Genomic DNA, 26,946 nt, shown 5'->3' with positions numbered 1-26,946 from the left:
ATATTTCAATGCAGTGAAGAGAAAATTTGACAGCTTTGTCCGCTTCTCTCTTTCCTTAATTTTTCCTTCTACTTTTATCCTGTCGTTCTGTTTATCATTTTGTATTCCATCTACTTCTGCCTCTTACATACTACACTTCTTTCAGTGCACCTATCTAATCTCTTGGCTCATTTTCTCAACCACTCGCAGCACCTTGAAAAAAAGACTGTTGGAAGGTATCCTGGCAACAGGTCTTTTTTTTCCCAGTGTCCCAACTGGTCAACAAAGTGATGTGTTCCCCCTGACTCCAACAACCAATGGAACAAAACGTTTGTGGTCCCTTGGGACCGAGGCGGCCAATCCCTTTGAAGCATCCTGCTTGTTCTGGAGTCCGTAGGCCAGAAGGATCGTAGTTGAAGAGAATGACCTGTAGCCGTCTCGTCAACAGACAAACCAGTGCTGGAGATGAACATCTTGTGGAAGAAATCTCTCTCACACCACAGTTCACATCTCACTCTTGACCTTCTTAAAGAGTTTGTGACTTCAGCAGATGGGGTGAACCGTTTTTTGGTTTACTTGTATCATCAGACTCATTACACTGCAAGCAACATGCAGCACTTTGAGGAATAAATCTGATACATCTTACCACTCATAGAAAAGCGAATGAAAACAGGAACATTTGCCTCTGAAGCAGGCCCTCTACCTCCAAGAAATCAAAGTTGTATCCTCATCAAGCATTCCCGCTCTGATAATGTTGTACAGGGCAACATAAATAAAGGACTTGACTCTGCCTGAAAAGCACAGTGAGTGTTTGCCAGCCGCTTTGGGTGGCCATACTTTTTATGCAGGGCACTTCCTTTAAGCTTCTAATGACGAGTGACCCTTGCGTGAAGGGATCCTTAGAGACTAGGTCAGGCTTTTAGAGTCAGGGGAGTTCCTAGTGCACCGAGTCTATCACGCCTGGAAACCAGGCAATCAACTAGTGTATGAACAGACCCTACAACCCATATAAACTCCTTTTTTGAGCCCATAATAAATTATTGTTCTTCAAGCAGCATGGGTTATTAAGACTTTATGATGGGCTGATCATTCATTTTCAGCCAGTGACAACAGCAATCGAATGTTTTTAAATGAGGAGATCCGTTCATATTGTACGCCCGAGTGACTTCTAGAGGGAACAAAGAGGTGTGAGTTGGTATGCTGAGAGCAAAGCCCCAGGAGCAACTGCTTTGACAAAGGGAAGCAGTTGGTTGACATCAATTCATAAATCAAACGGGTTCACAGCCTCTTGGAGATCGAGACTTGTCTTCCCACAAGTCTTCAACCAACAAGGACCTCAGGTGAATATAAAAAAGTGTAGACAGCTGATAACATGATCTGTGATAAACTAATATTTAAAGAATCTGATATAATGTCAATCTTCTAATGCAGAGTCCATAAAAATGTTGTCATATTGTTATTAACAATGTGTAGTCAGGTGTAACTTCAGACACCAGGCACAAAGCTATAGTCAGGAATTATTATTTCTCCACTAATCTTATGTGGAAAGTAGCATTAAATGTCCAATTTGTGTCAGATTTAAAAAAGACTGTCTTACACTCCAGACACAAAGTCCATAATGTTATGGTATGTCCGTTTGGTGGATTAATTCAGTGTATAAACAACTGCAGTGGTAACACTTTTAATCATCCAAAAATAAAACATAGCAAACAAAGTCACATGAAGTATGTTACGATACAACACAAACCATCTGGTTAATATCGGTTAAAATGGTATCGTATATCTCAATGAACTTACTACATTCTATCTTTGTGCACATGTAGATGCGGTAAATAACCCCACATAGCATTTGTTGCGCACTTGGACACTGGACATCCAGGCGTGCATAGGTTTTTAAGAATTAGTTTACTGACAGCACTGAAAATACAGAAAGCCACTCTAATTAGCCCCACACTGCCTATACTGCAAGCTATTCGAGTCCACGGTTAAATGTCTTCTTACATACATATATACATAGCAACTTATACGATCCCTCTAACGACTTTATTCACATTGGCGCCATTCTACACATTCACACAGGCTGCAGGTGGTTACTACGGTCGCTAGCTAGCTTAGCCAAGTGATTTATTATATTCCAGACACGTCATGACATTCAAATTGCAAACTGACATACATTCACATTTGCCTTCCTAACATTTATGCCCATGTCACTATTTTCATCTCATTTAATCACTTTCACCAACCTGAAAATACAGAAAGACACTCTGATCAGCCCGCCATACTGCAGGCTATTCTAGTGGACGACTGATTAGCTCGAGCGTTCCTTTTTCCCTCTCTTTTCCCTAAAGGACCCCTGAGCTGACCCATGCATCTGCCTGAACTTAATCCTCGTGACCAAAACATTAACCAAATTATTCAAAGATACACAAATACATGTCAGGTGAACAAACAAAACCATTAATAATCAATACAAATAACAAATCAGAATATGTGGCGGTGTCCATGTCCAGTTTCTTTTATAGTGCCCAATGTTAATGTGGGCCCCACACATAACATAAAGAAAATAAACTTTCAAAAAATGGTTTGGTAGCGTGCACACACCCTGGATGAACTTGTTAGGCTTTCAGGAAGTATTAGCTCTGTCCTCAGTCCTCTCTCATGGGAAACTATGGGCGCTTTCAGCGGCAAACATTAAACCTCCATTTTTATGACTTCTATACAAACCTATTAATGTATTATGTCTTTTGACCGTTTTGTACAGAACTAACATTGTGTAATTGCCCACATGTATGACAGTAGGGCTACAGGTGAGTTCCTCTATGAAGGACTCTCCACTTCCTATAGATATTTTCACCTGTTCACGCGCCTCTTAACTTTACTTCCTGTAGACTGCCACTCAATTTATCGATACCCGAAAAGGCACAGTGCCATCTAGTGGCGTTAGTGTGAACATCCACTTGGCTACACAATAGAGACTTTAGCTCTGAAAACTAATTATTCGTTTTTTAAAATCAAGATTTAAATGCGAACGCACAGGTCACACATGGATGACAGCAAATAAAAGCTGACTTAGAGTGAAGGTAAACCTTTAAAGGAAACTTCTAAAAGTGAATTGTGAACAGTCTGACAAAGGGTCATGCCCAATTTGCTAACTTGTCATCTTCATCGAAGAAATTCTGAATTAGCCATTTTAGCTAAATGCTAAGTCCAAGTGATTTACTTGCTAACGTGCATTTGCCAGCTCTCCAACCTTGCCATTTTTCTGCACATCCGTTTATTTACATGGGGCTGTAGGTCTTTGTTAATTCAGTGTGTGTGTGATTATTGTCAAAATTGACATGATTATCAGAATATGATAAACAAAAGTTTAAGGACTAAACATTGTATCTCTAGTGTTGTCTGGCCTCCGCATGCTGAATTTTATGAATGTAAATGCTGAACTATATGAATGTAAAGCTTAATATGTAGCCCACACTGTGTGCATTTTTTCTCCTTATGTACAGCGTCTGAGTTGTGTATGCTACATCTCACCTATGTGTAGACATGATGCATTAACGTAATGGGTTGGCAGTAATACAATAAGTTACCTAATATTGTTTACTTCACAGAAAAACTCCAATGCTCATGCTTACACCAACCAAACTTTTTTTTTTTTCTCGCGTTTCTCCGTCTCCTCGTGTCACCCTGCTCTCTCTCCGCTGTGGTAACGCTGATGCGAGAGTTAGATTTGTTACCAGATGGCTTTTATCCAAGTAGAGGCGCTTGAGAGTGGACCGCTTGAAGAGTGGGAGCGCAGTCGCAAGTTTCCCACTGCCTGGAGCAAGATCTACCCGTCCCTGCGGTCACGTCTGGGATCTTCCTTTATATAGACGGTAGATTCACCACCGCCACTTTACACAACGCGGATCCAGTTTGTTCTCATTTTCCTCTTTTGCCCCCTCTCTCCTTTTTTTTTCACCCCCCTGATCAGGCTTAACCACCCTGTGTTTTGTAAAGGCAATTGTTTGCGGGCATCATCGCGGGAGCCAAAAAGAGGTTTGCCACTGTTCCATAGGAGACTGGTGAGTAAGCGAATGCCTGTTTTATGTGATTTCTATTGCATGATCAATTCTTTTTAGTTTATTTTACATATGAATCAACTTCTTACTAGGCTGCTAACTTGCATTTAAGAAGTAAAACGTATTTTCAGGTTCACTGTATTTCAACAAATCATCAGATGTTTTTCGGCGCTAAATAACATGAGAATTACAGTGATATTGAGCAGAAGAGTTGAGCCAGTGTTCACAGAAGTTAGTGGCTCCATGCAGTTTACTGACAACTTTGTTTTTTGTCATATGCCCACCAACATTAAAATGCATGTGCAATGTCTTTTTTTTTAAACTTTTTTTATTGTGATGATAATGTACATGAATTCAATTAATAGATGATGAGGCGTCACACTTACTTTGATGCAGTTCTTTCATTATATAGATACATACAAATGCAGTTGCATAAGAAGTGAACATTAATTGAAATTCAGTTGATTTGAACCTTCACATACATAAGTGTGGACTTTTCAATGGGCATGCTTCTGCACTGATGGGACAGTCCCATTGAGAGAGGAACAATTCAAATTCCAGATAAAGTCACTTAATCCTTTTATGGTCACCTTTTACAATTCTTCTGTCCTTGTGTTTTTTCTCTCCCTCTCCCAGCGGGCTGCTGGAACGTCATGACAGCTGAGAAAAGCGGGCCCGTTGTAAACGGTAAACCAGAGGATGGCAAAGACCCGGAAGGGTCCAGCACCAGCCTAGACAAGGGGCAGTACAATGAGAGGGGCCAATGGAACAACAAGATTGAGTTTGTCCTGTCTGTGGCTGGAGAGATCATCGGGCTGGGCAACGTCTGGAGGTTTCCTTACCTCTGCTACAAAAATGGAGGAGGTAAAGAAGTTTCAATTATATGTGGACATACAGCAAAGAATCAACAGGGTAGGAGAGGTTTTTGTGTTAGAAAATCGATGGACATAAGATAAGCTAAGACAAGTAAGTATGGAAAGGGCGAGATTAGAAAAGAAACACATGTGCATGCTACCTGATAAGACACATAAGTCGGATAAGATATGATCATTCAAATTTAAAAGGCAGCTTCCTGAGTAAAAGACGCAGGACAAATTATTTAATCTTTTAGCAAACCACAGAGCGGGGTCAATTTTGTTTAAAGAGCTTTGGCAAAATGGCAAGAGAAGTATCAAAATATGATGTCCTTTATGATTTCATCCATTATGCACAATCATAAAAGAGGTGGGTTCCCTCATTAGACATCATTAGACAGCACAGTATGGATCTCCATTTATCACATGAAAAGGTCATTTGGCATTAGAGTGTGTCATCATAGTGAGTGCTTTCACCTCAATCTTGTGAATCGCTCCTGTCGCACTCATTTAAAGTTTTATCGTTTTTTATCGATTCATGCTCTGTATATTTTTTCTTTTGTGTGCCTAAAGGTGCATTCTTCGTTCCATATGTCATATTCTTTGTCTGCTGCGGTATCCCTGTGTTTTTCCTGGAGACTGCCCTGGGTCAGTTCACCACTGAGGGAGGCATTACCAGCTGGAGGAAAGTCTGTCCGCTATTTGAGGGTGAGAACACCTGCACTTCATATCTATATCATGGTGTGCTCAGGATCTTACTTTTGAAATAGAACATCGGAAACTAAAAGGAGACAAAGTAGTCCGGGTGATGACATTTGGTTTTTGTACATGCACAATAAACAATAAACACTGTCATATAAATCTCTTTTCTCATGATGATCCAGAGTAAATCATTTGTCATTTTTGTTGTTGCTTTTACAAATCGTATCTGTTACAAAACCTGTGCAAGCTACGGAATCTTCCACGTGTCTTACTGATATTATTCACTGCAGCTGTGAATACTTGCAGGTTTCAATGAGTTGAAGATCCAGCCCATTCACCTGCAATTGTTATTTATCTGTGTCTCTTTGCTTTTTCAGGAATTGGGTTTGCAACGCAGGTGATTGCAGCTCATCTTAACGTGTACTATGTCGTGATCCTTGCCTGGGCCATCTTCTACTTCTTCAACTGCTTCACCACAGAGCTGCCGTGGGCCGCCTGTGGGCATTCCTGGAACACAGGTAGGGGTGGGAACAATGGATTAAAGAAGAAAGTAGTCTTGTGTGCAAAAATAATCATGGGAATAATTTTTGTTTCACGATTAAATAAAATCCAAAATCCATTCTTGTCATATCTAAATCTTTACTAAAAGTAATGCCATTATGTATTCACAGAGAACTGTGTCGACTTCTATGGAGATAATGCCACCAACATTACAAGCATCAATGCAACCTCTCCAGTCATTGAGTTCTGGGAGTGAGTACATTTTTCATTACATTTTTGCTCATGTTCTGTCATATTCATTAGTGTTTATATGAGATTTCACGCTCTGTTTGTGTGTGCAAAGTCCCATTGGAGGGCATACTGTGATGATGGCTTTCATCTCTGTGGGCATAAAGTATTTATGTTATCACAGTTTGTATAAAAACACAACAAGGAGATGTGTTTTCAGTTCACACAGTCTACAGCATCTCCTTTAATGTACTATAATGTTGAAAATCTGAGATTTTGATAGCTTCAGACTTAAACTAACCGCCCCCCCCCCTCCTCTAACACTCCCCCAATAATTAGTCAGCCCTTTTCATATCTGTGTGTCAACAGGCTCTGGTTGGCCAGCTGTCTCCCAGCTAGAGCCATGTGTGTGGCAGGGGATCAGGCCTTGTCAGTGTGTAATGCTGACCACACTTCCTGTCTCGCTGCCAGTGGCTGTGTTAACACTGCTGGGTCAAATGTAAAACAAAAAAAAATGTTTATTGCAGTCAGATGGTTAAAAAAAAAAAGATATATATATATATATATATATGTATAAATCAAAATTAAGCAAGATGATTAGCGTAACAAGAGTGCAGACATTAGATTTGAGCCATGAATATAAACTTAACCCCGGAGACAGACATACCCAAAGGAAACGGCCAAAAAGAGAACCACCATGTTGCTGGCAAAAATAGAAACTGACCAGGCTTTGTTTTAATCCATGCCAAGACAGGCTGTCATGTTTTGTACTGTATATACGGCATCAACAAACATCAGAGCAGAAAGTTAAACTAGTTGTATTTTGCCATCTATATGAATGTTCAAGTTGGTGCTACAAAATAATGTTGCACAGTTTTATCATCCCATCTTTACTCCTACAAATACAAAGCTTAATCACTGAAATAGAGTTTGATGAAAGACTCACAAACGACCACATTTTTTAATACGTATGCAATTTATTTTGAATATTTTTTTGCGATGAATTTACCAGTACAGCACTAAAGTAGTGATATGTCTGGACAAATACGTTTCAATGTACCAACAAATAAGACTGGACACAAGCTTTCAATGCAGTTGTGTGGATGTAGTTATGTGTTATTTTTTTACATTTCAAAAGTTCACACATGTGAAAAGGAAAATTAGATTTGTTTCTCTGGTAAAACTAACTAACGCAACTGAGTCTCTTCATGATTGCTATATGTGGGACCACAAGGTAGAAGAGATATATCTTCTGCTTGCTTATCTGTAGTTTAAGCCATAACAAAACCATCAAAAATGACCAGATATCATGGTTTACCCTAGAAACGTTCACATCTACTTTGTCACAATCAAACACACAGTAAAAGTTGCTTTGCAGAAATATGGAGCACTTCACGCCCATATACAAGCAATTTATATACGTTTTAGATTGCACAAAAGTATATTTACACACATTAGTGTTCACGTCTTGCCCTCTCGGCTAACCGGGGGGGCTGTGTTGGACCTAGCCTGTGGCCGGCCACCAAGAACATGTCACGATGATCAATGGCTGGTCAGGAGCTCCGGGGGTGAACTCGGTGGCAAAGATTTGGCACCACCATGTAGCTCTATGGCTCTGAGTCTCACTTCTCATCCACCATCAATGCTGTGGCCTGGCCTTGCTTCAACAAACAGGAAACAAACTGTTGATTCACCACTGCTGACAAGATGATGTCATAATCGCTGACAGCTTGCACCTACATATTCCACCTACAATGTTACACCTGGTTTGCTATTACATTAAAACACTACAGGCTCTCTATTGAATTGGATGGGCTTGATGAATGGCTACAGCTGAGCAGCATGCTGAAGCTCTCACTTGCATCCTCAAAAACCAGGTTAGCCGCAGGATGAGGTTTATGAACAGGAGGAAGCTGCAGTGTGAATCGCAGATAATCGTTGAGGTCATCCTGTACTGCTGGTTGATATCATGTGGCTCTCTGAGTCGCTGATAGAAAGGCTATGTTAGGTTTTGTCAGGATGTCAACGTTAATAAAACACAATAAAGGCCACTTAGTGATCAATCCACCATTTGTATTAGTTGCATTGCAATTAGTTTTGCCAATATCATTACTGCTATAGTTATCATGATTACTCGACTATATCCGCTGTTGCTTTTATTTTTGGTAGTTTGGTAGGATATGGAACATTTCGGTCATATGCATTGAATATGCTTTAAGTTTGGTATGTTGTTCATTCTGTACATGTGACATCTACTGTACTTCTGTCCATCCGGGGAGAGGGCTCCTCCTCTGTTGCTCTCCCAATGATTTCTTTTATTTTTCGCCCTGTTTAAACGTTCTTTGGGGAGTTTTTCCTGATCTGATGTGAGGTCGCGGGACAGAGGATGTTGTATGTGTACAGATTGTAAAGCCATGTGAGGCACATTGTGATATGTGATTTTAGGCGATACAAAATATATCAAAATCAATCGCGTTTGCACTTAATACGACTAACTGAGTGTTGTATTTTCAATTCATCCACATTTATTTTTTCAGAAAGAGTAATGCACACAAGGGTATTAACTAAATTGTAACTCACCTGTCCTTTCTGTGCCAAATCAGACGCAGAGTACTGAAGATTTCAGATGGCATTGAGCACATGGGGGGACTCCGCTGGGAGCTTGCCATGTGCCTGGCCCTGGCCTGGTTCATCTGCTACTTCTGCATCTGGAAGGGACCCAAGTCAACTGGCAAGGTGAGACTTAGTAATGCATGCTTACTATTACGTGTGAGTATGTGGCAGTCATTGAACTGCAGGCAGCACATAGAAGTATTGCATAATGTTTTCACAAATACATATTTGTGTAATTCTGTTATCACATTGTTCAACTCTTGATGGAGGGATTTGTACATGAATGTGCAGAGCTATGTGTGCATGCTACTTTGCCCTCATTTACTGGAGCGGTATTCATTTTCATTCTGAACACAAAAATATCCACAAGATGTAGCACGTTATCTTGTCTTCAAAATAACTCCATCACAAGAGGCATCCATCCATTCTCTATTCGCTTATTTGGAGTCGGGGCGTGGGGGCTTTTGGAGAGTATTCCAGATGTCTCTCTCCCCCAGCAACACTTTACAGTTCTCCTTACAGGGACTTTGGGCAGTGACTCAGTCCCAACCCAGAGGGTTGCAATCCATCGTTTTCCAGCAGAGAACCAAGGCCTGACTTGGACATACTGATTTGCATCCTGAACGCTTCACACTCGGCTGTAAACTGCCCCAATGTGTGATGAAGGTCACGTTTTGAAGGAGCTAACACAACCACAACATCTGCAAAGATGCAATTCTGAGGTCCCCAAACCGGACAATCTCGCTCCTCCAGCTGCGCCTTGAAAAACCTACTCCTACCTTTCCTCCCATCACCCATTCTATTTTAATGCCCTTTGAGTCTCTTTTAGCAGCTTTGAAAGTGAGGACGCTGCCCCTTGCCTTGGGTGCTCAGCTCCACTACAGAAACTCCTCTAAGATTCAATGATCCAGAATGAGTGGAGAGTTGGGGATGGAGATGGAGGGAAAAAAGAGGGGGAAGAAAGAGAGTAAAAAAAAGAGGTGTGTGAAGAAAAATGAATGGGTTCACATTCTACATGATGGGGGTGGGGGAAACAACCATGCGGCAATGCCTATATCTCCCTGAAGTGTCTTTTGTCTGGCTGTGAAGTAAGAGGGGAGAAGGCTTCTTCATGGCTGGGCTTTAGCAGCCGGTCCAAGATTGATTCCTGTATTCACTGGAGGAAAGGAGAGCGTTCATGAGGGGCATGCAGAGTATACCCTCAGCCTCCGCCTCTGCTACCTCTCTCTCTCTCCCCTGCTATGAGAAATAAACCACAGCCACCCATTGCAAGAGAGAAAAGTGCTTTCTTCCCCACAGACCCTACAGCCCATTCAGTTCCGACTCTGCTAAGCTGTTTGCTTTTGTTGGCTGTGTTTGCCAGCCATTCTCGCATTTAAGCCATCCTGTTAGATTTACGGCGAGGCAGGGGCAAGTTTAACCAGTAAATTTGTGCTGGCTTAAATGTTTACCCGTGGTGAGCTGGATGGAGCATGTGGAGCACCAAAAGTGCATGGATTGAATATTGTCCTTTTCATTGCCAGAGAGATGGAGAGAAAGAGAGCAAGAAGGTTTAGGATGTGTGATCGTTTTATTTGACAAATTAAAAGAGGGATTTGCTGGGCAGGAGACAACTTTTCCCACAGTTTTCCCTGTTGGCCACGCTAGGATTAAATAAGCTTACTGTGAACAGCCTCATTAAGTCTTGTGGACCTTTACTGTTCAAGCACTACCTTGGTTAGGATTTACATTTTTAAACTTTTGATTCAGGTTTTTAAGGTGAAGGATATTCAGGATATTTAGTAAAGCCGAATGTTACACATTTCTAAATCGTGGAGGGCAGAATACAGATTTGACTGGAATATCACATTGATGACACAAATTTGGATAAAGAAGGTCAATACATCAAATACTTCAAATCCAAATGCTGCGTGCAGCTATAATGGGACTAGGTTATACAGGTAATTGGAGTGTGCATGCGTTCATGGGTGTGTGTTTAGGCTCAAATGTGTGAATGGTCTACTTTATCTTTGTCTGTAGTATGTGCACACCCATTTTAGTGTTGTGAATGAAGTTGTGTGTGTGTGCGCTCGTGCACTTCTGTACGTGCTTCAAAGAAAAGCGCATTTTCCCACACTGCCAGCATCACTCTTCTGGGCTTCTCCTGCTTAAGAGACGGGGCCAGAGGAACCTTCTTTTCTTTTCAGTCTCCTGGCTGGCTCTGTTCTGTCCTGTTCTGCCCTCAATTGGACTTTGACTGGATGCCAGCAAGCCAGGGGATGTATGTAGCCCGCCTCTGCCTTCCAAGAGGCCAGGGTCTTTGTTCAAGGGGTTTCTAAGAGTCTTGAGATGTTGAGCACAATTCTGCAAAACCTGAATGGTTTAATAAAAAAGGGAGTGTTGGTTTGATGGTTAGCTACTGTACTGTACTGAATTTACTACCGTGGAGTTGACTGTAGTGCTGTGCATGAAACCCTACCAGTTGTTGTAATGTACACACTGTATACAAAGAATATGTACAGTCACGAAACATGGCCATGTTGGTAAGAGCCCAATAATAATCAGCTGTGACTATTGTTGGCAGGTGTTTTGCTTCACTTAGCGTTCCTCAGTACACAAATTAATATTCCAAATCTGCATACTTATACTTGCAGGTTGTGTATGTGACAGCTACCTTTCCTTACGTCATGTTGTTGATCCTGCTGATCAGAGGAGTGACGCTGCCAGGAGCATACGAAGGCATCAAGTTCTACCTCTACCCGGACATTTCACGTCTTTCAGACCCTCAGGTAGGCTTATTTATTTATTTCTCTCTCGTCTATGGCAAACTGTAAGAATCTGCCCCCTTTAAAAAAGTAAAATGTTTAAAATGTCACCTCAAACTTCTTGCAGCTATGAAACAAATGGAGTTGTCACACGCATTTGGCTGCAGGTGGCACGTGTGTCAAGGTTTCAGAATATGTCCTTGCCCATAGATGGCATATCGTGTCTACGAACACAGCTGTTAGATGTGTGTGTGTGTGTGGGGGGGTCGATTCAGTATAGTGCGATAACTATGAACACCAAGTATCAATGTTGTATTTTTTAAACTGTTAATATTGCAATTAGGGATGTTGGAATTAACGGATTTGGCCGTAACTGTTACATAAATCACGGTTTTATACCATCAAAATTGAAGAAGCTACGATATCTATGGTGTCCTGACTCCTGCATGGTTGTATGCAGTGAAGTCTCCTCTTGTGTGAGTCACATAACCGATGCACCGGTTACTTCTGTGTGCTTGAGAGACATGTGCCACTCATCTGAAGTGTTGCTGTAAACATTTCAGAGGGAAAAAGACTTATATGCGCCAAAGAATTCTAGAAATCAGTAGTGTTTGGCAGTTTTGGATTCATATGACCCATTTATTTATTACATAGTTTAACCATCTGTGTAAAAAATGTTTTACTGACAATCGTCATTGGCCGTAATTATATAGAATAACGTTATATCTTTATTATGTAACGCTATATCATTATTATATAGAAATCTGAAGTCTTAATCATATGTTAAAAGATAATCATGTAAAATGTAGTTTTTTGTGAGAAACTTAATAAATCCAGTTGTTTGAAGGAGATGTTTTCACAGCAACATAAGTAAAGATTAGAGAGTGAATTTGACCTGTTTAACTTCATAACACTATCTCTAAGTAGCTTCCGATACATAATTAAAATGATGAATGTTAGGATTCTTTTTCAGCACCACAATAGATGACTTAAAAGGAAATAGTTGATGATGGTAATAAATCGTTTATTTAATTAGCCATTAGGTCCATTTCTGGAGTGAAAAGAGTGATCTTATTAGATGAAACAGGTGTTTACAAACTGCATAATTTTCAAATGAAAATAGGTAATATATTGCAATGATATTGTATTGTGACTTGGTATTGAGATAATATAATATGGTGGTATCATTCTGGTGATTCCCACCCAAACAACTATACACTGCGATTAGTTTTCTTGCTGCTGGAGGTCGGAACTGAAAGTCCAGAAAAGTCAAGTCCAGTAATACAGTTTTTTTTTGTGGGATGCTTCACATCTAGAACCCTAACTTTATATACCTTATTTTATTTCTGGTATTTTTCAACGACAGCTTAAGGAAGAAATAATGTTAATTTGATTGATTGAATCTGAATGATTACCTCTGAAAGGTAGGAGGTAAAGCAGGAGGGTTTACAGAGACGAGACTCATGGGAATGAATTCATAGCCCTGCCTCACACCCGCTTGTCTGCAGCTGAGTTGCTGCCGGGAGGACAGGTGGTGTTGTTGCAACTGTAATGTGATGAGGGATCAGTCTTTTTTTTTAAACACCTATCCTTATTTACCTATTATATTGTTCAAATACATGTTAGTTTATTACAGTATACACAAAACAACTGTTTGTTTGGCTTTTGCAGAATAAAACTGTTTGCCAGATAGCACCTCTCTTGTGGCATACAGTTATAAACATTTGACTTCATTTAAACGCCCCTCTATAGTGGCATTGATGCCACTCTGGCTTAAAGTAACGTAGAGCCAAGATTATCATCGCAGTGCCGACACTTCCTGCTGGCGAGGAGGCGATCAACGGTCGAGTCAATAGTGAGTTTCAGAGCCTGGGGGAGTTCACAGTTCAGGCTTTGAGGCTAATAGAGGTGGTGCATCAACATATAACTCCAGCGCTCACGCGGCACAGACGCCTTGACCTCGTCTGGAAGAGACAGACCTTCGGGTCGCTAGGCAACGGTGCAAAAGAAAACGTCAGTGGATGGGGTGTCATGACAACGTGAATCGAGATAGAGGTCGAGTTTGAGTGAGTAAGACAGAAAAAAACGGAATGTAGAGATGGATGGGTGATGGATGATAGATGGACAGATGGATGGATGATAGATGGATGGACAGATGGATGGATAGATGGGTGGATCTATGGATGGACAGATGGATGGATATATAGATAGATCGATGGATAGATGATAGATGGATGGATCATTCATGGATAGATAGATGGATGGACAGATGGATGATAGATGGATATATAGATGGATGGATAGATGGATGGATGGATGGATGGATAGATGGATGGATAGATGATAGATGGATGGATCATTAATGGATAGATAGATGGATGATAGATGGATGGATGGATGGATGGATAGATGGATAGATGGATTGATGGATTGATGGATGGATGAATGGAGCAGCAATTTTCCAATCACAGATTAGCACCTGTAATGTGGTTTCCCAGACTTGTCCGGCTTTGGATTTCTCTGCATGTTGAAGTGATGTGCACGGTAGCAAGAGCACGATCTGATATTTAACACAAGAGCAAAACTGTAAGGAAGGGTCCCTGTGTTTCCTGGCTGTAATGTAACTGTTAGCTTGCACAGCTAACTCTTGCACATGCAATATTAATCTATCGTTATCTCCAAGGCAAACGTGGTATTCTTTAATTTGCCTGGACATACGGCTTTCGCCTCGGCCTTAGCAAAATATCCTGTAAGTAGCACTCTAGTGCACACTTAAAGGAGTTGGGTAGAAATATGAACAAGTCAGACTGTGTTTATGAAACATTTTGAGTAGTTATCACTGTGAGCTCTGTATGTGCTGTGCAAAAAACAAAAGTAGCTGCAGTATAAGTAATCACAAATAAGTAATCACAAAGTAAAGATATAATGCATAAGTAACACAATGTAAAACAACAACCAAAGCAACAATATGATACAATATTAAACTGATTATACACAGTGTATCAGATGACTTCCTTTCTGTTCATAGTCCCATTTGAACACTGGTTTTAAACTCTTAATAGCAGCGGTCGGTGTGTGAAGCAATGAAAGTGATAACAAGGATACATTGTTGACTCTGAAATGACTAGAAATTGAGCAAGACTGGCCAAAGTAGCTCCTTGTGGTGAGACAATGCGTTAAGAACATACAGTATCAAGCCATGTATGATATAATGCACTATATAAAGACAAAAAATGTACTCTTGATAAACTGCCTGTTAGCAGGTATACTTCATTTTTATATCCATGCATTAGAAATGCAGAAAAGTAAGACTATACCATGATGTTTGATTTGTTTTCAGTTGTTGCGCAGTGAGATAGTTTGCATCTGGTAACTGAGTCAAGTTCGAGGCAGACAGAAACAGTGATACAGATAGATGGTGAAGGAGAGAGACAAAATGGATCTACAGACAAAGACACAAACAGAGGGAGTGCACAAGGAGGGAGACAAAGAATTGCTGATGTTTGGCAGAGGAAGACATTACTTCTGACACCGACGTTAAATTGGCTTCCTAAGGGACAATCAGGCCTCTGTTCACCAGGCTGTGTGCAGTGTGTGTGGCTGTGTGTCACCCGCCCTTTTTACACCCTTGACCTTCATCATGCATTACCTATTCTCTTCCCCCGTATACCTTCCTCGCTCTCTCCCCCCACATGTTCATGTACAGATAGTCCCTTCAGGTAATGCCATTTCACATAAATTTTGTTGAGAGGAGTTTACATTACAACATTAAAGTATGACAAAATGTAATCTTCGCAGTATTTTTTTTTTTAGAACCATGTATTTTTCAGGTCATCTAAAGAATGTTATCAACGCAATAGTTGTAGAAAACTCAAAGGCATATTCTAAAGGCTAATGACTTCAAAGACTACATGGTTACAAAACCGCATTTACATGTTGTTACATGTTGTTACTGGTACATAGCGTTTGACACTACACGGCCGTTGACGCATTTAGCTGCTGTAAGGTGAATGTTTTCACCCTAAATCTGCACTTAAGACAAACAAAGAAATAGAACAAAACATTTGACTGTTTATCAGCAGCTAAGAACATCCCTTATTGACTAATGGCTGTAGGCTTGCACCATCTGTACAATGCAGTATAACGTGATGATTATTTGATAAATTATATTCATTGTATGGGTCCAAAGTAAAGTGGCGGGTGAAATTTAAATGATTCATTTCAGCCAATTACCTTGCTGCACTTTACATAACAGTATTGCCTTCTGTATGGATCTCATTTCCACAAAGGAGTGCAACGTCACGTGTACCGAGAGTGCAATATTTACATTACAAGAAGCCTATCTTACAGCCATTGTCATCGAACTTTCACACAGTAGAAGAAAAGTTTGGTGGAGCCACAGTCTCAACATAACCAAACACAAGCCGGCCAAATTAGGCACAACATCAACAAGTGATTCTCTCTGCGCCTGGGCCTTTAAGGTTTTCCTGCGCTGTGCGGCCATCAGCCGAGGTTGAACTAAAGGGAACATTAATGAACATTAGGAGAGAAAAGCCTGTTCTACCACAGGAACAGTCCTGTGTTTGTGAGGTCACAGAAGTTACCGTGGTTACTCCCAGGAGGGAGCGAAGCCCGTGCATTTGTTAATTGTTGCTCGGTGGGGAAATGAGATTAGTGGCTGAATGGTGATGTGAGAGAGTTTTCAAAGAGCCATGCTGCATTAAGTTTGAATTTGCTTGCACACCATGCTATCCTGTGTGTTCTAGGGTTCTGTGCTGAACTACAAACTAGTTTCATAATGTGCATTTACACATGCAAGAGTCTTCACTGAGACAGTGAAGACTCTTGCATGCAGCCTGAGGATTTAAATACTTTGACTCATGTCCCCATTATGCCTAAATACATAATTAGGCGGGATGAAGAAGGTGATAAAGGTCTTGCATGAAACATCCTCTTCACTTTGCTAGCAATGTGATTCTGAACTGTTTTGAATTGAAGCAGGGAAATAACTACGATGTTCCCTTCAACACGGTGTATACGGGAGTAAGCCGCGACCCTGAAGAGGATTAAACTGAGAGAAAAACTTGAGAATGAATTATCTTTTATTACCCCATTATATAAGAATTCACTGAGGACATCTCAGTGTAGCAGCTGATTACGGATCGACAATTCATCATCCATGAAAAATAGGTTGTTTGTCATTGTCAAAGTCACAATACTTTGAACATGAACTCCTTCCACCATTGCTGCTTAGAGAGGACGGTTATTATTTACATAACCACTAACATGTGCTTGTCAGGAAAACATGAGCAATTCAGTTGCTTTTCTAGAGTGCATAGAGCCTTACAGAAGACGAGTCTTGAGGAGCCGCTTCACCTAAACCAACAAGACTAAGTGTCTACAGCAAGGTTGCTCAAAGTGGGGCCTGCAAAGTTGACCCACCAGGAGGTTAGATTTGGCCCTCCAGATGTTTCTCATGAAACACTTTTTATTTCATTAACGAAAAAAAATCATAATATGAATATCTGTTCACGCTTTTTTATTTTTGTTGTGATGTAAATGTGCTCTAATATGAACGATCCCCAATTCAACATTTTTCATGATCTCAGAACAGAGAGCAGAGTGACACTTTGCCCAGGAAGTCAGTTTGGCGTGAGTGATGCAAGAAACAAATGGACTCTGGGAATTTTAAAATAAAGCCAGCAGAAGACTTTGTTCACAGTAAGGTAGTCTCCTCTGCTCTCCAAAATCAATATCCTTTTTTAATAGCATGGGGTGAGAGCGGGATAATTCAAATTTTAGTGTAGCTGAAACATTTAGTTATTTTACTCCCATGTAGGTTTCTCCTCGTGGAAACTGATATTCTCTCATACTGTCGGGGCCAGTGTATCGTAGACTAATGTCTTCTCAGTCTTTCATCCAGATGCAACAAGCATAAATCAAACTTTACTTTTTCATGGCTTTGCCCACAAAAAACTAATTCCATTGAAAAAAAGATTGAATGTTTACGTAAACCCTGAATTCTACTCTTTAGCTGTCCACCGAAAGGAATAGTGTTGGTGTAGCAACATATGAATATTTAGGAAGCAGAAGACTTTGTGTCTACTTTTAGGATGGTAATCCATGATTCATGCTGCTCCACTGTGTGCCTCTTAGAGGGCAAAGAAACAGGTTGAGCTGAGCCATGATTTCATTACAAAGTATGTGAGATGATGAAAATCAGGTAGATGAAGAGTAACAAAAGAAATGTGGGGTTTCATTAGAGAAGATAAGAATCACCTCTTGACATATCATGGTAATTTCTTTTGAAAGGAAAAATCTGTCCTACTTATTGTAATTCTGTGCTATATATATTGTCAGTGACAATTATAGCTGTTCCCTCTGCTGGAAAAAAACTATTTACTTTCTGTTTATTATGTTTTACAATGATTTGTTGTTGACCTGTGAAATGAACGACATGTTTATTCCCACTTTTCCTTCAGGTGTGGGTGGATGCTGGAACCCAAATCTTCTTCTCCTATGCCATCTGCTTGGGCTGTCTCACTGCTCTGGGAAGTTACAATTCCTACAACAATAACTGTTACAAGTAATACTATAAGAATACAGGATGAGAATGAATGGACTGCCACATACATTTCCGTTGCCATTCATCACACAGTAGTTTTGTGCATGAGAATGTGTATGGCAGAAAGTCTGCGTCGCCTTTAGTACGAGGTCCGAGGACAGCTCTTACAGTAAGTGTGATCTCCTTCTCTGTCTGTCTTGCTCCTCAGGGACTGCCTCATGCTGTGCTGTCTAAACAGTGGCACCAGCTTTTTAGCAGGTTTTGCTATCTTCTCTGTGCTGGGCTTCATGGCTTATGAACAAAATGTTCCCATCGAGGCTGTGGCAGAATCTGGTGAGAGAATAACAATAATTCCCATAATAAGTCCCAGAACTGTAATGTGGCCGTATACTATATCTAATGCATACTGTAGACCAGAGAGAACTAGCGTCTGAAACATCGTAGTGTGGTAAAATGGACAAACGTAGCCAGTTATATAACACCACACTCTTCACCAAAGCTCTTAGACCACCGTATTATGATTTATTTAAGTAAGTATGAATGATTTAGTGAATGTGACAGAGCGAGAGATTTGACATGTTTGTCTAAGAGCATGGTGAGGACAAAGTTCAATGTTTTAAATAACGTCTCACAAATTGTAAGTATTACATAACGCAATGGCATTCCTCTTATTTTCAATCAGTTTTACAACCGTATCTCATCACATTCATTTCCCTCACGCTTAGGCATTTCACCACTTTGTGCACTTATGGTAGATTTTGTCTAACTGCCTTTAGTTTGGAAGCAGCGTTTTGTAAGAGATGTTCAACCACTTTGCCAAGTTGAAGTTTACTTGCATCTGCATTGATTTTTGATGATGTGTTTCCATTGGAATAATCCTGGTTTCACTACAATCATTTGCAGATGATAAAATGAGTATGATAAACATTGAAGCTTGAAGCTTTTTGTGAACTCCTAAGAAAACAGTGTTCAAACAAAAGCACTGCCAAATAGACGATTATAAGTCCAAAGATCAACTGATTTAACTAAAATATTAAAAGAAATATGAACAAAGGTTAAATAGGGTGTAGCTAAAAAGTGAAAGATGTATGGACCAATCTATGATTATTGCTATGAAGCCGTCATCGTGTCTTTTTTTTTTTTTAATACTCTCATCTGCTTTCATAAGACTACCATTGTGTTTTTTTTTGTGTGTGATGCAGGTCCTGGTCTTGCATTCATTGCATACCCGAAGGCTGTTACCATGATGCCTCTGGCTCCACTTTGGGCCGGTCTCTTCTTTTTGATGCTCATCTTTCTTGGTCTGGACAGTCAGGTGATGACCACTGGTGTCAGAATATCCTGTTTTGGCTCTAATTACTCTGATTATAAATATGTATTGACATCCTCTTACACTTTTAATTGTGTTCAGTTGTTGAATCATAAGCCACAATGGAGTAACTGTGTTGTCTGTATTGTACCGTAGTATTGTTTTGTCAACTAATATGTAACTAAACTGAAGGAGGTTTGCATTGAAACAATTATCTTATCTATTCTATTTTATAGTTTGTGTGTGTGGAGAGTTTGGTGACAGCTGTGGTGGACATGTACCCAGAGACCTTCAGGAGAGGCTTCCGCAGGGAGCTGCTGATTCTGATCATGTCTATTGTCTCCTTCTTCATCGGACTCATCATGTGTACAGAGGTAAGACTCAGCTATAGCTACAGCTTTAATCTTTAAGTTGACACTTGTCGGCTGCAAGATTGACTTATCTCTAATATATATGTCTTATTAAGAATAGTCTACTGGTTTAACAGGAAGACATATTTCCATAATCAGGAGCAACAAGCGAAAGAAAGCAAAAACTACAATAAGAGACTCAAATATTGTTTGTTATTGCACTGCTACAATACATGAAGTGTTTACGCAATGAAACAAACAAGTCAAAGATGTAGACATGATCATTTATCACAGCATTAACTTAAAAACAATAGAAAACATTCATGTTTTTTATTTTAATGTAATTTATGTTATGGTGCTGTTGCTGCTCGACCGTCCCGTTGGTAGATGTGCGTGCCATCCTGCGTTTGCTTTATTGCCTTAATACAGCTGCAAAATTATAGGACCTTCATGTTTTTCTTTTCTTTTCTATGTGGGCATGTCAGTATCATCATCATCATTGTCATCATTGTCATCATCATCACCACTACTGCCACCAATTTACATCTAATGTCTGAGATGAAGCTCAGCCAGGTACATTCTAGATAAAACAATCCAAACGATAAATTCAATGCGGACTTGTTGGATTAAAATAATTTGATCCAGAGTTCATCATGTTTCAATCCTAAAGCTCTGTGATCCCTTTAGAGCTACATTCATGTCACCAGCTCTGCTGTTCTGCTGTGCATTTCATCTTTAAGTCATAATAATGGAAGAGAATCTGGTTCCTGACACTATGAAGAAGGTATTTCGTCCACTAAAAGCTTCTCATGTGTCTGTATTTACTCGTCTTTCAGCACCTGCACTCTTCACACTTTATTCTTTACTGCCACCAAAGAGCCATCATGAATAAAATGTCACGAGAGACCTCGAGTAGGATGAAATCACCGCTCAGAAGGTCATAACATGTGAGCACTGTAACCAATGGAAAGTTTTAAAGGATTCATGGGAAATTCATGAATATTTCCTTTATTACTGAGAATTACGTGATAAGATTGATACCACTTTCATATATATTGAATGTCCTTTCAAATAGTAGCGTAGTTTTAACACAAATAATTGAAACAGCTGGAAACGGTGATGAAGTTTTGTCATCACCGTTGGGTCAAATTAGACGCACGAAGCGAGATACAGTGTGTAAGCTTTAGAGCTGCTTTTTTTTTTTTTTTTTTTTTACCTCTTGGCAAAATCAGGCTAGCTTGTTATTTTAATTTTCATATTTCCTGAAAGGGATATATATATATATATATATATATATATATATATATATATATATATATATATATATACATATATATATTCTGTCAGTGGAAGTTGCTTTAACACAGTACATTGTATAAATAGTTCTCTATGTATCAAAGCTTTAATGGACCACTAAAGAACAGTGTGTAGTTTGGGCTCCAAAGAAATAACAATGATTACTGCATAGATGTTTTCTTAACACCACAGCAGCTGAGAACCTCTCGAGGCAATGAACCACGGCCATTTTTTGGACAAATCCTCATTTTTATTCAGAGAAATATCAGTGCCGAGTTGCTTTTTGCACTGGTTTACTATACGTCACGATGACATCAACCCCGACAACCAAATGAAGAAAACATGAATAATTTCATATTTGATGTGATCAAACCAAGCCCGAAGCAGACTCAGTGTCTGTGACAGAAAACTGACACCTGTCTTGTCCCATCAGGGAGGGATGTACGTCTTTCAGCTGTTTGACTCGTACGCTGCCAGCGGGATGTGTTTGCTGTTTGTGGCCATATTTGAGTCCATATGTATCGGCTGGGTGTATGGTAAGTAGTAAACATCTCTAATTCTCACCCTTGTCATCTCGGATGACAATAGACTTATGTTAACTGTCACACATTTCAGCACAGAAAAAGGCCATTGCACAAACATTGAATCATGCCGTTATCTTCTTTGCTGATATAATATTTCTTCTCTGCCCTCTGCTGGAGAATGGGCACAAACACATGCATCTCTCACTTAGTGTTATGTAAGGCACCCACATCTTTTTAGTGAGATATTGAACTCGATATTATGCTATTATAGCAGTGTGAAGTTTGAGTTTGTGGCTTTTATTTCTGTTTATTTATGAGAAGAATATTTTACATGAAGTAATGCAGAATGTCTGTTTCTCCTCAAAGAAAGTTTCAAACAAAATGTCATCCACATCTATTCCGCTGCTTTGTTTAGATGGCCGTATATCTTTTAAATCGTCAAAAGACATCAATCTCATCATTATTTTGATGGTACATGCAGAAACTCTGAGTGACATGTATTTGCATTTCAGGTAGTGACAGATTCTACAAAAATATTGAGGACATGATTGGCTACAAACCTGTCTTCTTCATAAAATGGTGCTGGATGATCCTGACCCCGGGCATCTGTTCTGTGAGTCCGATTGCAGACACAAAATCAAACATCAGCAGGAGCATCGACAACACATCATGTAGATGAGCTCAGTAGTGATGATGGACAGACATATTCAGAGGATGCTTTTTGTTATCGTTCAGATGGATCCTGGGTTTCAAATTCTTGGCACTATTTATGTATTGAGTAAAAAAGTTAAATGTGTTATTGGTTCAGTTTGCAAGATACTTTCTCACTATGGGTGAACAGTTCAATTGTATCCTCTAGCTGTTTCTATATCCAGCTACACAGACCCATAATGTTTTTAAGTTTGAAATATTTCTTGATAGAAGCAAAAACACTGTAAACAACAGTGGGTTTTGATTTATATCTGGGTTTAGGGGAAGGTATTAACTCTTTAAACAGGTTTGGGTTATTTTTACATGACTTATACTGTATATGAAGGCTATATTGTGTGTGGCCTTACATTTTCTAGAACAGTATTCGCTACAGGACCTTACCGACACTGAATTCAAAGTATACAACCTTAGTCATTAATGAATGTAACTTTTACAAATAGTATTATAATTTCCACTTCTGCAGGCAATTTTCCTGTTCTTCCTGATTAAATACAAGCCGCTGAAGTACAACAACGTGTACACCTACCCTGACTGGGGATACGGTATCGGCTGGTTTATGGCCATGTCCTCGATGGTCTGCATCCCACTGGGAATAATCTGGAAGATCTGGCAGACTCCTGGCACCTTCCTTGAGGTACAAATACACTTCTTACAGACTAATCTTACAGGGTTTTCTTTCATCGAAGAAAAACAGTAAGGTTCATGTCTTATTGCATGCAGTTTGAATTATAATGTCATTGTCAAATTAACTTTAATACCTCAACATGTCAGTTATTACTTTAAGATGAAAGAGGCAATGCTCTTGATGATCGGTAGCCTTCAATTAAACCCTGCAGTTTTTAATCTTGACAAAAAACATTTGTTTCCCCACATAAAAAAACGATTGTTTTCTTCTTCAAAAGGCCAGAAATGTGATGTAGTGTTTATGTGGTTTGCACAGACCATAGACACATATGGTCTGTGTATTAGAAAGATTACATTGCCCATTTTTTATGAAGCACAGTTACAGTAGTCATATGCAGAATGAGCTGCAACTGTAACTTCCTTTGTGTTTTCAACTAATCTAGCAGGTAATTTATCCAAATCTAGTCCTGGGGAAAACATTGTCAAAATGCAGTGTGGATTACAAGGTTGTCACCATGACTGTCATCATCAATAGGTGTACCTCCCGAGCTAAATATTATGAAGATAACGTAAAGCCAATATCTGTTAGAAGATCATTCCTCGCTCAAAACAGCAATGGACAGCGTGACCACATGTTCTGATAAAGTTCATACAATTAATGTAGATAAGACTTTAGTTTACAGTCATAAAGGTCATAAAAGAAGAACAGTATTAGTAACTGTTAGTCCATGGTTCATAATGAAGGAAATTATCAAATAATCCAGCTCTTGTATCTATTTGACTGTCTCAGAGGGATGTTGAGACAGCTGATCTCACATCGCTGCTCGATGGAGGGTGAAATAAATAAAATTGCAGGTTTCTGACGTGAGATGATTAGTAATAGCCTCAGATTTTCAGAAGACCCAAGGCATAATGAAAAGAAGAGGAATGATACAAGGGATGTGTTGGTCATCATATCTTCAGTAAAGTACACATGGCATACAAATGCTTTTTGTAGTGTAGAAATAAATAAAACAAATGTAAATGGATAACTGTACTTAGGTTAAATCTGTAGGTTTTTAATGCCAATATATTGGTACAGCTTCACATATTGTAATATGCACTGCAGTATATAGACAGTGACTATTCAGTTAGTTAGTAATGAATACTTTGTCATTTGATATAATATACACAGTCTGTTAGTGTCTTAAAGCTCTTCTATTCACTTGAATAACATACTCTAACTGAATAACAAAGAACATGTCTCTATTTGTCCACAAATGAGGTAATGGCTAGTTGATAATGCTCATAAAAAACAGATTTACTGTATTTGTCAACAAATTAATTGCTGGAACAGGTATTTTATATATATATATTTTTTTTTTTGTTGATGCATTTTTACTTCCTTCAAAGAGTATGACTATATGCATGAACTACATTTTCCTAATACTGTGATCCACAATATCACTGTGGTGGGAGATGGAAAGATAACCTTGTTTCTCTCTCGCAATGCTCTCTGCAGAGAATGAAGAAGTTGACGACTGCGAGTCCGGACCTGAAAATGAGAGGGAAGCTCGCTGCCCTCAGTCCTTATGCTGCCAACGATGCAAAACTTAAGGTTGATGCAAAAATATCCACCATCTCAGAGAAGGAGACGCATTTCTAACCAACTGCCTGACTGACCAACCAAGCGGTCCGCCCTCTTCACAATAAGTCCAACAAATGAAAACTACAGCAGACAACAATGTTATCCACTACTACACAAAACAGGAAATGAAACAAATGACTCAAAGTGTTATTTTTGTTTTGTAAAAAAAAAAAGGGGAAAAAAGCAAAATCTATCACATTATTTGCAGTCTGCTTCTGTTTTGCACAAACTTTCATAACACATTTATTCTTGTTTTTCAGTTAACATTGTGAGTAAAGCAGCTGTTTCTTTCTTTTCTAACCATTAATAATTTTAAATATGTTTGATGTTTGAAACTTGTCTTGGTTCTTCGTCAGTACTGGTCATAGTAGTGTCTGGACCTGTAGAACGATACCAAGGTGATGTGTTGCAAAAGACTTACGCTGTACATTTATTGGCAAAGTGCTGTGCCTCTCAATTAGGTACCAGGTACCCACATGTGACGATCTAAGGTATAGTAGCTTGGAGACCATTCTACATAGTTTTGTGTTAAGAGAAAACTGCAGTATGTGTTAGTACTGAGGCTATACCAGAGTAATGGTGGCATACCCTGAATACCCCTGCAAGTTAAACTCTAGTTGTATAAAAGGAGTTTTGCTGAACCAGCTGTGACAGTGAGGGTTTTTAGGCCTTCAGTAATTCTTATTTACTTGAATTCAACATTCTTTCAAAGCAACATCAGCAAAAAATATGTCCTGCTTCCGGCTGTAATTGAATATTATTAGACTATTCATCATCAAGTTTGGATGTATTTGGTTCTTGTGGGCACTGCTCTTTTTAAGTAGGCATCGCTGCTCAGGACGTTTAGAGTCCCATTGAAGGAAAAGGAATAGCAAAAGCTGAGAAAGCCTTCCTCTTTTCGACGTTTTAAATTGGACATCTACTGTTTTGACTTACAAAGCTTCATGTGGCCACAAACAGCGATGGACTCGCAGGCTGAGTCTAAAAGCACACCTCTGTCTCTCCTCTAGCTGCCCTCCTACAGGTTGTGGGTATCTGTCATTTCACAGCAATTATGTTGAGCCTAACGCAGAGTGACGGACAGACAGGCTTCCACCCCTGCATTTTTATTTCCTGTTCCGCCTGTAAAAGAAAAGATGCACGCCGATCGGATGAGCATTTCAAAACACACCTGTCCTCTTATACCCCCTCTTTTTATTCTGTAGCCTTGTCCTTCCTTCTCATCCTCAACCTGTGCTTGTCCTCCTCTTCCAATGTGTTTCCACTTCCTTCTTTGACTTCTCGTAATCACGGCTTGAGCAACGACACTCGCCTTGAATGAAACTGTGATGCTGCTGAAGGCTTGTGTTTCGTCGTAGACTTCTGCATCAGCGATAGTCTTGCTATTGATTAGTGTTTCTCTTGAACCACACTGAAAAGTATACAACATTAAAATGTTGCTGTCTGAGGCGATGCAGGAGTGAAAGCACAGTCTGTTCAGGTCATCCATTTAATTGTGGTAAGAGTCAATGAGCTGGTCTCATTGTTCAGATCAATCTCAGTTCATTACGGCCTCGTCCAATCCGCACTCGAATGATGTTGACACTCGAATCGGGAGTTGTCCTCCTGCCTTTCATCCTTGCTTTATCTGGCTTTCTCACCTCCCGTCTTTTCTTCCCACTATTCTTTGTTTCCTGATGAAAATGCAATCAGAGGAGAGCATCTGAGGAGATGAAACTCCCAATTTCTCTCTTTACAGTTTTTCAGGAGGAGGCAAAGAAGGCAAGGGAAGAACTAAGGAATTGATGAGCTGAGGAAGTGCGTGATTGAGTAAGTAATGAGGGAAATTGAGGAAGTGTTTAGTGACTGAAGCCCCTCCTGTCTAAGCTGCGACATCCTCATAAACATGTGATTGGTCCCGCTGGCGTGGTTGCATTACGACGTTATCACCTCCTCACTGATGTTTGTGCAAGTTAATAGTTGTATGCATTGGAAATTATAGCCTGCTGTCTAACACTGATCTTGTTGATGTATATTTTTACATCTCCTTCTAGAAATCTGTGGTCGTTTTCTTGACATGAAAGATGTTTTAAAAAGAATTGCTGTATTAAAAAGAATATGACTTTTGATTTGACTTTTGATATGTTGCTCAAAAGATCTTGATATAGAAATATAATGGAAGGTGTTTTACTGTTCTGTACTGTTCTATACACATTTTGGTATTCACAGGACACATGAACTGTCTGCTTACTCATTTTTAAGAATAAATATTATAAAGGAAG

At 39.6% G+C, this 26,946-nt stretch overlaps 1 protein-coding gene across 3 annotated transcripts; it reads left to right on the top strand.

Annotated features, from left to right (window-relative positions):
- The first annotated feature begins 3,040 nt into the window (after window positions 1–3,040).
- On the top strand, window positions 3,041–26,940 carry slc6a11b (solute carrier family 6 member 11b). 3 transcript variants are annotated; one of them, XM_068593529.1, is made up of 16 exons: window positions 3,041–3,059; window positions 3,950–4,040; window positions 4,674–4,901; window positions 5,465–5,599; window positions 5,971–6,111; window positions 6,265–6,346; window positions 8,926–9,058; window positions 11,569–11,703; window positions 18,162–18,265; window positions 18,453–18,577; window positions 19,447–19,559; window positions 19,790–19,927; window positions 21,633–21,735; window positions 22,236–22,336; window positions 22,898–23,068; window positions 24,560–26,940. In XM_068593529.1, exons 3-16 carry the CDS (start codon window positions 4,691–4,693, stop codon window positions 24,701–24,703), a joined length of 1,836 nt encoding a protein of 611 aa, XP_068449630.1. In that variant the 5' UTR covers window positions 3,041–3,059; window positions 3,950–4,040; window positions 4,674–4,690; the 3' UTR covers window positions 24,704–26,940. The 3 variants fall into 3 exon arrangements, with proteins under 3 accessions (XP_068449630.1, XP_068449631.1, XP_068449629.1); XM_068593530.1 differs by lacking the exon at window positions 3,041–3,059 and adding an exon at window positions 3,702–3,851 and having other exon boundaries at window positions 3,976–4,040; XM_068593528.1 differs by lacking the exon at window positions 3,041–3,059 and having other exon boundaries at window positions 3,703–4,040.
- The last annotated feature ends 6 nt before the right edge of the window (window positions 26,941–26,946 follow it).

The sequence above is a fragment of the Clinocottus analis genome, unplaced genomic scaffold (genome assembly GCF_023055335.1).
Source record: "Clinocottus analis isolate CAN_PGR_092001 unplaced genomic scaffold, fCliAna1.0.p SCAF_3, whole genome shotgun sequence".
Taxonomy (NCBI): Eukaryota; Metazoa; Chordata; class Actinopteri; order Perciformes; family Cottidae; genus Clinocottus; species Clinocottus analis.
This window is presented reverse-complemented; position numbering and strand designations above follow the sequence as displayed.